The sequence below is a fragment of the Nelumbo lutea genome, chromosome 3, assembly GCF_056320005.1.
Source record: "Nelumbo lutea isolate HS-2025 chromosome 3, American lotus-T2T, whole genome shotgun sequence".
Taxonomy (NCBI): domain Eukaryota; kingdom Viridiplantae; phylum Streptophyta; class Magnoliopsida; order Proteales; family Nelumbonaceae; genus Nelumbo; species Nelumbo lutea.
In genome coordinates, this window is record NC_142686.1 from 46,615,239 (window position 1) to 46,628,049 (window position 12,811).

The 12,811-nt window shown below is 35.0% G+C and overlaps 1 protein-coding gene across 1 annotated transcript; it reads left to right on the forward strand.

The window, feature by feature from the left end:
• Window positions 1-9,878: 9,878 nt before the first annotated feature.
• Window positions 9,879-12,452, forward strand: LOC148864724 (Tetratricopeptide repeat (TPR)-like superfamily protein). The gene is made up of 2 exons (XM_088975218.1): window positions 9,879-10,104; window positions 10,294-12,452. Exons 1-2 carry the CDS (start codon window positions 9,983-9,985, stop codon window positions 12,131-12,133), a joined length of 1,962 nt encoding a protein of 653 aa, XP_088831344.1. The 5' UTR covers window positions 9,879-9,982; the 3' UTR covers window positions 12,134-12,452.
• Window positions 12,453-12,811: the final 359 nt, after the last annotated feature.

Below are 12,811 nucleotides of genomic sequence, written 5' to 3' on the forward strand. Positions count from 1 at the left end.
AAAACAAAAAAAATAAAAAATAAAAAACCAAGCTATCAATATTGTATGAAGATATCGATATTTTGAACCTTGATTTTATGTTAAAACAAACAGAACCTTGAGAATTAAGATTTAATCCAATAGGAAACTCAAGAACATTAGGAGGCTAGGAGTTGGGGAATTTGGGACTTATTAACCAACTTTTTTGTTGGGCTGCAAACAGTAGTTTTGGATAGAATATGATCCACCAGGACCACCACTATTTAATTCGATATAATTCGATTTAAGTATATATGTTTATTATATTTAAATTTTATATTATATCTATCGTAAAGTTGATATAATTATTATATTTTCAATATCATGTCATAGGTTCAAATTTCATATAACTAAGTTTCAATTCATTTTGTTCATAAAATATACTATTAAAGTCATCTTTAGTTTATTTTATTAATAATATATAATACTTTAAATCGTTTTTAGTCTAATTTATTCATATTACTTAATATCCGATTATAATTATGATCCCTATACCCAATTTGATTCAATCAAAGAAACAAAAAAAAAAAAAAAAAAAAAAACTCATGGCCTGCGTTGCCTTATTGGATTCTTTGTGAACAGTGATTGTAAAAGTTACAAATGTACTGAATTTCCCTCCTGCATAAGGCAAGGGGAAGTAGAGGGTTCCCATGTGGTGTCACTCAGGACCGTAGAAGGGAAATTTATGAAGTGGGTCATGATGATGCATGCTCTAAAGACTCTACGTTCAAAGCTTGGTACAATTGGCTTCAGGGTTTAATATTAATAGTGTAAATTCTTCAAATCAGGTACATCACTCTTTTTTTTTTTCTTTTTTTTTTTTGTGGGGGGGGGGGGGGGGGGACAGAACAGGGTGCATGTGCAAATTACGTGGGTTTGACCCCATGGCTCCTCAGTTATTGAGTCATCAGTCAGGTGCAGGATTAATACCCCTACCTAGGGGTGTCAATTGAATTGGATTTGGTCCAATTCAGTCCAGTCCAATGTAAGTTCATTATAAATGAACTTGGTCCAATCTGGTTCAATGAATTTTAAATCATTTTTGACTAGTCTAAAGACTGTCCAATTTGTTTAAATTCCTGTTAATTTAGATTGGTTTCAATTCAAACCTGATCCATTGATACCTATATTTTTATCTTTTATCAATGAACCAAATATTGTCTCAATCTAATATAAATTTATTATGAACGGACCACGTCCAATCCAATTTGTCATATTAGTCCATCCAGTCCATCCAAGTTCAATCCGTCCAAATGGATTTTGATTTGGACGGAGTACAACCCAAAACCAATCCATTAACACCCTACCCCTACCTATATATGCCTAAGAAAGTCATGAGATAAGAGTGGTCAAAAGAATATACGGTTGTTTATCCAATTGCAAACTTCCTTGGCGTCCTATGTCAAACATCACTTTGGTTGAGTTGGGGTGCTGTTTGCTAGATTTCTCAAGAATTCCCAATGTCTTCCATTTTGATTATGTTTGTTGCTCCTTAAATATGGATAGGAAATCCTTCTTATTGAAATATTTCAACTATGATTTCTTAGTTTTTATGGCAAGAGTTTATTTTGACCTTTTTAATTTTTTTGATGTATCGACAAAAAAAAAAAAAAAAAATCAGCTACTCCACTTATGGCCCGTTTGATTTGCGGATATAGAGGTTTGGAATCAAAATTGGAACGGGTCATTTTGATTCTAACTGTTTGGTTGGATGGAATCAAAATGCCATTCCCATTGCTGATGGAATGACATTTTGAGAATGAAATTCCTCCCCCTTTCTTGAGAATGAAATTCTATTTCAGCTTATTCCAATTTCTATTCTGATTCATGTCTAAACCAAACAGTCTATGAGAATAGACCATTTTAATTCTGATTCCCACGAATTTTGATTCCAATTCTAAACCAAACGGACCCTTAAAATTGCGTTGAGCTAAAACCATAAATCACAGGCTTCCATGCATTATTATAGCCTCACTTTACGACAGTTCATCCAATTCAAGGTGGGACTACATCAATACCTCGTGGTCCGATTCACAATCTTCTGCCAGCGCTATACAAAGAGGAAAAAAAGTGATAATAGCTCAAATATTTTAGTATGTAAAATTCTACATTGAAACAAGTGGAGCCTCAGTTTTCTTTTCTTTCCACCGGGTGCCATTAGGCCCCATGAATCAGTGTTTAGAAAATTGGACCGGATTGGCCGGTTGGATCGATTGACTGTGACTTGGACCCTTGGCCGGTTTGATAAACTATAATGTGTAAAAAAACAGACAAAACTAGTAACAAGACAGTTGAATCGGAAAATCGGTGACCTGGTCCTGCTTTTAAAAAGTTAGCTGATTTTTTTTAACACATAAATGCAAAATTCTAAAGTCGAATGTCCAATTTGAGTGATCCTTTTTTTTTTTTTGGAAAAATACGGACAGACCTAATGTAGATTTCTGATTCCCACTGCAAATCTATAAACATTCAGAAGGTCCAAAAACCACACTCTATGCACCTATACTCGCCCATGAATAGACCTGTTCATGGGCCAGGTGGCCCGACGGGCTGGCCCGAGCTGGCCCGCCCCCAGACGAGCTTGAACACCTATATAGGCCCGCGGGCTTAACCTCGGGCCAAAAAGCCCGGCCCGCAATAAATTCTAGCCAGGCTCGGGATTTGCCAAAATAGTTCGGCTCGAGCCCAGCCCGGCCCGACCTATAAATAAACCTAAAAACCCTAATTGAATACCCCTCTTTTTTTCACCCCTTTCCCTTCTTTTTTCAACTGAATTCTTCTTCTCCACATCCTCTTTCCCTTCTTTATATATATTTTTTAATATAAATGAATTTTGAATTTATATATATTTTTAATGTAAATAAATTCTGATTTATATTGATTATTGAATAGGAAAAATTTCTAATTTTTTTTATTAGGTCGGGCTTCGGGATTTTTATTAGGGCCGGGCTCAAGCCCATGTTGTAGGCCCGTTGGTCGGGCCGGGCTCGGGCTCAGGCCTAACATATTTTTGTTAATGAAGAGTATAAGCCCGGCCCGAGCCAGGCCCATGAACAGGTCTACCCATGAATTGGCATCAATTCCGAGTTAGCACCTACCTCAAATGTACTTTGAGCCTACAAATTTTGACCCTGGGGCTATCGGTCATTTTCCTTTTTTTTTTTTTTTAATTTTGGGTAGATTTTTGAAATCTATGTGTTCCAAATGTGAGAATGGTGCCTTGCCCCACTATTTTTGTTAAAAATGCTTTTTTTTTTTGCTTCAAATCTTAATTTTTAATATAAAAGTTTAAAACTAAAATAAAAAATATGTACTATAGAAGAATATAATTATATATTTTGGATATATTATAATCTAATATATAATTTATAATATTATATATATATATATATATATATATATATATTATGTCATCACGGTTTAGCCTCCAGTTTAACTCTGATTGAACCTCTGACCCATGAATCCCTCCTTTATTGGGTCGATCCCCGGTCTAGTTTTCTGAACATTGCCATAAATATTAGCTAGAACTTTTGATTTACTCGGTAATTTGTACTGACCATCTGTTTAAGAAAAAAGTATGAGATGCACTAATGCTGGTTCGAAGTTGTTCATTTCACATACAGATTCTGATCAAATATATATTAGATTGTTTTTTCTTATTTTATTTTTATTATATTTATCCTCAGTGTCATACACTAAATAGCACTCCATATCAGCCTTATGGAAGTGCAAACATGTTTTTGGTTTTTGAAAGAAGGTTATATGCTGAATCAAATATTTTCACTTTGTTTTGAAAAAAAAACAAAAAATCTAAGAACATGCTTTTATTTTCTTTCTTTATTTTCTACAAAAAAGTAAATTAAAATTACCAAACCTCTTTGGCATTCTCTTTTTCTTGGAATGCTACTCTTTATTTTTTTCCCTCGTGGTTACTGACATTTTATTGACAACCATTCTGTGAAAAAAGGTAGATCCTGCATTTTGTTGACAAATGTTATTCTCATCATCTGCATATTGGCAATGCCAGCCTTAGCACACGTTACAAAACATAGTTGCCTTTGTATCTGAAAACATGCTTTTATTTTTCTTCAGATTAATGTTTAAGGGGAAATACTTGGCCTCTACCACCAATTCTTGATTTTTATATCCAAACCCTAACTCATGGTTTTGAAAACCGGGCCAGATTAGATGGTTAGACCAGTTGATCTAAGAAATGGTTATCGCTTCAGATCCAATTTTGCACCCAATACCAAATCAGATGGTTGGCATGTCTTGGTTCTATTTGACTAATATACTATTAGGTTTGAGTTCAAACTTGAATTCGACTTGAATTATATTTTCTGGCTTAAGCTCGATTCAATTAAATATTTAATGAGTTCAGGTTTGACTCAGAAATTCATACATAAATATATTTATACATTTTATATATAACGATATTTTTTTATAATATATACTATATTCTTATATTATATAAAATATAAAATATATTTATAATATACATATATATATTATAAAATATATCTTTTATTCTATGATATATACATATGTATGTATACATGTGTTAATTGAGTCAAGTTCATAAGTTTTCAAGCCAATTTTTTTTATTAGTTGAATTTAAACTTGAATAACTAATCAAGCTTACTCCAAGGTTCGATTGGAACTCGATTGGATTGCAGCCATTATTTGTAAGAATGTTTGCCTATTTCTCAAAGAGGTGGACGGAGGGCAATGTTTTGATTCAGATTGAATTTAATACTTTTTGGTTCTCATTTTTTTTTTTTCAAATGAAAATTTTCAAGGGATAAAAACAGTCAACGCCTTGCATGACCAATTGAATTCTCCACCTTGAAATCATAAAATGTCATCAAATGCCATGTCCCTTTACTCAAGCTTTATGCTTTGGCATTCCCATTTCTTTGTTTATATAGTTTCAACCACTTAGGTGGTGTTTGTTTGGTAGTTGAAAAAACCCATTATATGGTTTTAAAAAACTGGGTCTCATTATTGTTAAAGCGAAGACCTACTTTTTAACCACGTGACATATTTGACGGTGTTCAGTAGTCAGCTTTTAGTTGTTTTTTTTTTGAACGTTCAACCCAAAGAGGGTGTTTTATCCAAGGTTTTACTTTTAAAAAGCCATATGCATATGAGTTCTGCCTGCTATGGTGCTTGGCACCTAAGAAATTGATATCCAATCAATCAGTATTTTTGTTTAAATTCACTTTATATTTTGAGTGATTAAAGTGTTTAAGGTACCATACCTTTACATGTATCTAATGGTTGTCTAGTTATATGTGAATGTAATCTTTGATTCAACAGATACGTTTATATGTATCTAATGGCCATGAGCCAAGCTCTTTACGAGTTATTCGAGCTTAGTTCATGAAAAGTTCAGTTCGACTCGGTTTTAATTATGTTTTAAGTCAAGCTTGAGCCTAAATGCCTAATAAAACTCAGTTCGTGAGGTTCACGAGCCAAACTCGAATAACTATATACAAATATAAATATAAATATAAATATAAAAATAATAATCATCATCATCACCATCATCATAATAATAATAAATTACAGAAAATATTATATATATATAATAACTAATTATTATAATTCTTAATTTTTTAAATATCAAATAAAAAATAATTTTTATATATAATTTTTTATTTTTATAAAACATTATTCTCAAGTTGACCTTGAGTCGAACTAAGTTTGAGCTTACGAGCTTTTGACTCAAGCCAAGCTCGAGCTCAAGGTTCTAGCTCGAATCAAGCTCAAGCTCAAGGTTCTATCTCAACCCGAGCTTGAGCTTAAGGTTCTAGCACAAATCGAGCTCAAGCTCAAGGTTTTATCTCGAATAGAGCTCGAGCCTCGTACTACCTTGGCAAGCCGAGCTCGAATAGCTAGCTATTTAGCTAAGCTCGGCTCGAATCCACCCCTATTAGCCACATGATATTGCTTCTTTGGCTTGTGGGTCATGAAACTTTTCCACGAGGGCATTATTATATAATATATGGAATTAAAAAAAAATGTTAATAGCATAAAGTAGGGGGTGCACTTTTTGGGCAGGGAGTGATGCTGAGCACCATGGTTTTTAAAATTGGACCGGGTTGGATGGTTGGATTGATTGACCCAGAAACCGGTCATGGCCTCAAATTTGTGTTTGGACCCCAAAACCATTTGACTAGGGTTCAAGCTTGATGGTTAGATTGCTTGACTTGAGAACCTGTGGACAAAACGGTTCCATTTTTGGATTAGTTTTTAAAACCATGGAGCACCCATATCAACTATTTGGTCTTTGGCTTGAGGGGGCTTCCCCTTTACCCCTTTTTCCCCAAAGTGCTGGTTGTGAGATTTGATTCCGTGTCAATGCTGGAACAAACCAGCTAATACACCAATTAGCCAGCCTTTGGTATACAACCATGTAGTTTGTGAAGTATACATTAGATCAACCATGATGTGAAAGAACATTAGATCAACCACAAACTCATGTCAAAGAACATTAGATTGTGGAGATTGTGGCTTGTGTTTATCAACCACCAACTAAATACCCTTTTAATTTTATTTTAGGCTGTGTTTGGTTTGAAAGAAAATGGTAGGGAAATCCATATATATATATATATATAAAGTGCAAAACCTTGTATTTTGTATGTATTTGCATTTGTATTCTTTCCAATCTCTAAACCTCTATTTGCACAATGCATATTTATATTTGCACTATATTTATTTGTACTCCTTCCAAACTGAGCCTTACAAATACAAATATATATGATGCAAATGCATACAAAATAATATACAATACAAGGTTTTGCACTCTAGATATTTGTATTTGTACTCCTTTCAAACTGAACCTAGGCTCAGTTTGGGAAGTGTATATACAAATAAGTGCTTATTTGAATCATTAAGTACTTATTGGTATTTGGGAAATAAGCCCAAATAAGTGTTTATTTTAAAAATAAGGGCTTATATTTTAAGCCCAAAATTTCAGTTTTTTTTAAGTGCTTATACAATAAGCACTTATTCAATTTTTTTTCTTCCAAAATTATCCCTGATTGAATTTTAAACTACCACTAATAATATTATCCCTAGTTGAATTTTATAAAAGCACTTTTATAAAAGTACTTTTATGAAAACACTTTTACAAAAGTAATTTTATGAAAGCACTTTTATGAAAGTACTTACTTTTATAAAATGCTTTCATAAAAGTATTTTTGTAAAAGTGTTTCCATAAAAATACTTTCACAAAAGTGCTTTTGTAAGGGTACTTTCTTAGAAGTGCTTTCGTAAAAGTACTTTGTTTTGTGGGAATAAGGTCTTAAATGGGATTTGAGTCCAAATGAACCAGCTGTTTCCATTTTCAACTGTTTGGTTGGATGGAATCGAAATTTCATTCTCATTCCTTGTGGAATAGCATTCCCCCATTTGAGTGGATAGCCATTCCTTCCCCACCCTTATGAATCAAATTCCATTCCATCTTATTTCAATTCCCATTTGAACCAAACAAAGTATGAATAGATCATTCCAATCCCAATTCCAAAGGACTGTGATTCTGATTTCGATTCCAATTCCGACTATAAACCAAATGGACCCTAATTTCCATCGGATAGAGGATGATCTTGGTTGAACTGCCCTTCTAAAACATTGCCCACAAATAGGATGGTTGTATGAAATTCATGAAAAAGAAAGTAAGCATGGTTTAAGAATGCATTGGCTTCTATGGTTCTTAAGCACAAGAGTAATTACTTTTGTGCATTAGAAAAGTTTGTTTGGTTACTCTGTAAAACTTGCTTTTCAACTCACTACTGTTTTTACTTTCCTTTGTAATTCTACTATTCCATATTTAATCAATTTGGCAAATTGATTCGTTGTAAAATCAACATTATTTATTATCTTTAACCTTTTTTTTTTTGTCATGTCCACATTTATGTAGGGTTTCAGAAATGCTAGAAGTTCCCCAACATCCGAAGCCGGTCCTTAATCTCACGTTAACATCACCAAAAGACTTTTTCCTTGCTACCAAAAACCAGTACTCCTTTGATACCATTAACCAATATCTTTTTCTTTTTTCCTCTTATAAAATTGATCTTTTCCTTTAAACTGTGTTTGATTTGAAGGAAAAAGTAGGAAAAGAAAGGAAAAGGTAGGGATTCCCTACTTTTTCCCTCAAACCGAACATATCCTTAACGTTTGATTTGATATAAAATAAAAGAAAAAAAAGTAAATTGAGTGAAAGTTGTTAATAAAATTTGTAAAAGTACCTAACAAAATTTCCGTAACTTTTTTCTGTTTCTCTCTTGCTGTCAAACCAAGTTTTAAAAGGTGACATTATTTGTTAGCACATATTAAATAAATGTATGTAGTTTTTGGTAGAACAAGTATAGCTTTATTTCAACATTTGACGGGACCGACTAAAAAAATAAAAATGTCGTCCCTTCTTATTGACGAAAAAGAAAAGTTGTGCTTTGTTGACCGACTAGAAATGGACGTTAGTTCCACCAGAAATGAATGTTTCATCAATCAATCTGTAGCCACTCTGTACTTATTATTCAAATGCCAAATTCTTATAGATAGGGGTGAGCAAATAGTTTATTCGGTAAAAAATCCAATTTAATAAATTGAAATTTTAAATGAAAAATCAAATTGAAAAAATTTGAAATAATCGAAACTGAAAAAATATATGTTATGCAATGTATATAATAGAATCGACATTGCATATATATATTTCGGTTGAACTGAATTTCAACATTATATATATTATATATTAAAAAATATATGTTATGCAATGCATATAATAGATTATATATTTTAATACATAATATAATACAATTTAATGTATTTTATACATATTATATATGTATTATATGTTAATATATATTATATATAATAAAAGTTTGGTTAATTCAGTTTTTAGGTTAATCGAATTTCTAAACCTAAAAACCGATTTTTTTCAAAACCAAAATAACAAAAAACTGAACCGTAAAAGTTGAAACCAAAATTTTTAGTTTGGTTTTTTGGTTTTAACCCAAAAATGCTCACCCCTATTTATATAAGGTCAATATTTCCATGATCGTTTTTAAAGATGGATAGATATTTATTCGGGTAAATGTATTTTATTCAGACAAGTGTATTTATCCATGTTCTTTTATTTCATAAGTAAATAAGACACTGATTGTTTTAACCATAAAATGTTATTATTAAAGGGGTAAATATGTTCTGTCCAAATGTTGCAACATCCTCCTAGGTGAGAAAGTTATTTACCCATCTGGAAGATAAGATGGGTATCGCTTATCCAGGGAAATAAATATTTTTTGAACCTCACATAAATATAAAAAAAAGAACACGGGTTTCTTGGTTAATGGGATTTTTGGTTTCCATTGACTAAATCCATGCTTTTTTTTTTTTTTTCAAATTTATATGGGATCTCCCAAGTGAGTAGGCAACTTTCTCACTTACAGAAAAAATTGCCAACAATTGGATGGCACAAAATTGCCCCTTTTAATAATGATTTTTATGACTAAAACGACCATTATCTTATTTACATGAAAAATAAAAAACATGAAGAAATATACTTACCGGAATTAAGTGTTTCCGAAAAATACTTATGACATTTACCTGGATAATATGGAAATGAAGGGGATCCAAAAGGCTTGGGCTTGGGGTCACTCGACCTTTATATAGCCTAAGGTCCATCAGAGCCTTGGCGTTAACTTCGCCATTCTAAGATGATGTTACAATATAAATAGGGACAAAATGGGGGCCCGACTTTTACTATGCACCTGAGTTCAGAGCCCATATCCAGAGTTCCGTCTCTCTTCGTTATATTTAGTAGTTTATAGTTTATACTGGTGACGACGTTATCTTATCCATTTTTCACATAATCTGAGGGAATTTTCCTGGATGGCTTTCTTTTCCCATCTCATGGTCGAGATTCAAAGTCACGATTCTCTCCAGACAAATTTTGGCCTCAGAAATGAGAAGCCAGTTTTGGGCTGAAAGTAACTGTCGAAGAAGGGGGACTGGAGGAGTAATTACTCAAATCTTCTTCCATTTCGTTCAAATTTGCAGCTGGGTTTTGCAGAGTTGGATCAATGGGTATTCTTTCTTTACTCTTGTGTCCATTTCGACTATTCCGCTCTACTCTAATTCCTTAGAGATCAACCAAAGTTCGATAGAAATGGTCCTTAGTGATGGGCACCTAAATTTATTTCTTCCATGGCTTTCTTAGCTCTACCTCTCTCTCTCTCTGTTTGTCTCTGTGCTCTAATGGATTTAGCTTTGTAGTTCGGTCCATGATGGTGAAGATGACAGGATGATTGGGGCGTCAGTCCTTCAGCAGACCCATCTTTTTATAGCACAGGAGGATCCGATACAAAGTTCTGAACTAAGGGTAAGGGAGCAAGAATGCTTCTCTCTGTTGCAGAAATGCAAAAGCATGGAAGAATTCAAGCAAGTCCACGCTCAATTCCTCAAGCTGGGCTTAGCTGGAGATCCTCGTCTTCCCGGTAGCCTTGTCGCGACCTGCGCTCTATCGAACTGGGGAAGCATGGACTATGCCTGCTCAATCTTCAGGCAAATCGATGAACCAGGTCCATTTGAATTCAATACCATGATCAGGGGGCATGTAAAGAATGCAGACCCACAGATGGCACTTCTCTTATATGTGGAGATGCAAGAGAGAGGGATCAATCCGGACAACTTCACCTACCCATCTCTTCTCAAGGCCTGTGCTCAGTTGTCAGCACTTGAAGAAGGGATGCAAATCCATGGGCATACTTCCAAGTTTGGATTTGAATTTGATTTGTTTGTGCAGAACAGTTTAATCAACATGTATGGGAAATGTGGCCAGATAGAACTCTCATGTAGAGTATTTCAGCATATGGATCAAAAGAGTGTTGCTTCCTGGAGTTCTATTATTGCTTCTCATGCTAGCTTGGGCTTGTGGGGTGAGTGCCTGAGGCTGTTTGGAGACATGTCCAGTGAGGATTGTTGGAGGCCTGATGAGAGCACATTAGTTAGTGTTCTCTCCTCATGTACCCATTTGGGTGCTCTTGATCTAGGGAGGTGCACTCATGGGTTCCTGCTGAGGAACATGACTGAGTTCAATGTAATATTAGAGACATCATTGATAGACATGTATGCCAAATGTGGTTCTCTAGAGAAAGCTTTATCTGTCTTCAACAAGATGCCCAGAAAGAATCAATTGACCTACACTGTCATGATCTCAGGGCTCGCCGTGCACGGCCGCGGCAAGGAGGCACTAAGGATCTTCTCAGACATGCTTAAAGAAGGACTAGAACCAGATGCAATCGTCTATGTGGGTGTGCTAAGTGCATGCAGTCATGCAGGGCTCGTGGATGAGGGCCTACAGTGTTTCAACAGGATGAGAACTGATCATCAGATTGCACCAACAATTCAACATTATGGATGCATGGTTGACCTCATGGCTCGCTCAGGGTTGCTCCATGAAGCATATGAGCTCATCAAGAGCATGCCCATGGAGCCAAACGATGTTGTGTGGCGCTGCCTCCTTAGTGGCTGCAAGGTTCATCAGAACCTGGAAATAGGAGAGATTGCTAGTAGGAACCTTTTCCAGTTAGACCCACATAATGCTAGTGATTATGTGCTTCTGTCGAATATGTATGCACAGGCTCACAGGTGGGATGATGTCGCTATGATACGAACCAATATGGTGCAGAGGGGCTTGACCCAGATGCCTGGGTTTAGCTTGGTAGAAGTGAAGAGAAACATACACAAGTTCGTTTCACAAGACAGGTCACACCGTGAGAGTGATGTTGTGTACGAGATGCTTTACCAGATGGAGTGGCAATTGAGGTTTGAAGGCTACTCCCCAGACACTTCTCAAGTTCTGTTTGATGTGGATGAAGAGGAGAAAAGGCAACGGCTTAGTGGCCACAGTCAAAAGCTGGCTCTTGCCTTCGCTCTTATACATACAAGCCAAGGATCCACCATAAGAATAGTCAAAAACCTCCGAATGTGTAATGATTGTCATACGTTTACTAAAATGGTTTCTAACATCTTTGAGCAATCAATCCTGGTTCGGGATAGAAATCGGTTCCATCATTTCAAGGACGGAACTTGCTCTTGTAGAGATTACTGGTGAATGGAAATTATGTGGCCAAACCCTCCTTTTTATAGGGGCAATTTTGTTTGCTCCATTTCATTGTGATGAGTTTCTTATTACCTTGTTCTGATGAGGAACTGACTTCATTGTCAGGAGATTTTCAAAGAAAAGGAGCAATGGACAGCCTCTTTAACTCCGCCCGTGTGAGCTTGTTTGGTACAGAGGCGTTGTGTTGCTTTTGTCTTTTGGGTTTGATCAATACAAATTTGTGTGAGGAAGTGGTTAATCTTTGAAAATACTTTTGAGTCAATAGAAATTGTTATTTTTACCTATGACGTCAAATTTGATGTTTCTCAAACACATGCATGTTTCAGTTCAAACAGAACCCATATATATGATGTGACAATACATGTCTAATAAATCTGTATTAATCAACCCAAAACGCAACTGCAACATCACTGTACCAGACACCCACAAGTCATCCCCAAGAGATCAAACATGCTGGGATTAATTGGCGGATTATTGGTATTGCACAAGTGGCACAAGTTGGGCTGGGTTAAGTAAGGTTGAGGTTAATGCTAACCTAAACAGAGCCGTTGAACTGCCAACCCTGATGCAAATCTAACTTGATAAGATTGCATCAGGTTGGGTTTGGGCTGACACAAAATTTTCACTCTTTTTTGCTTTAAAAAATGTTCTCTTTCCTTAGAATTATGA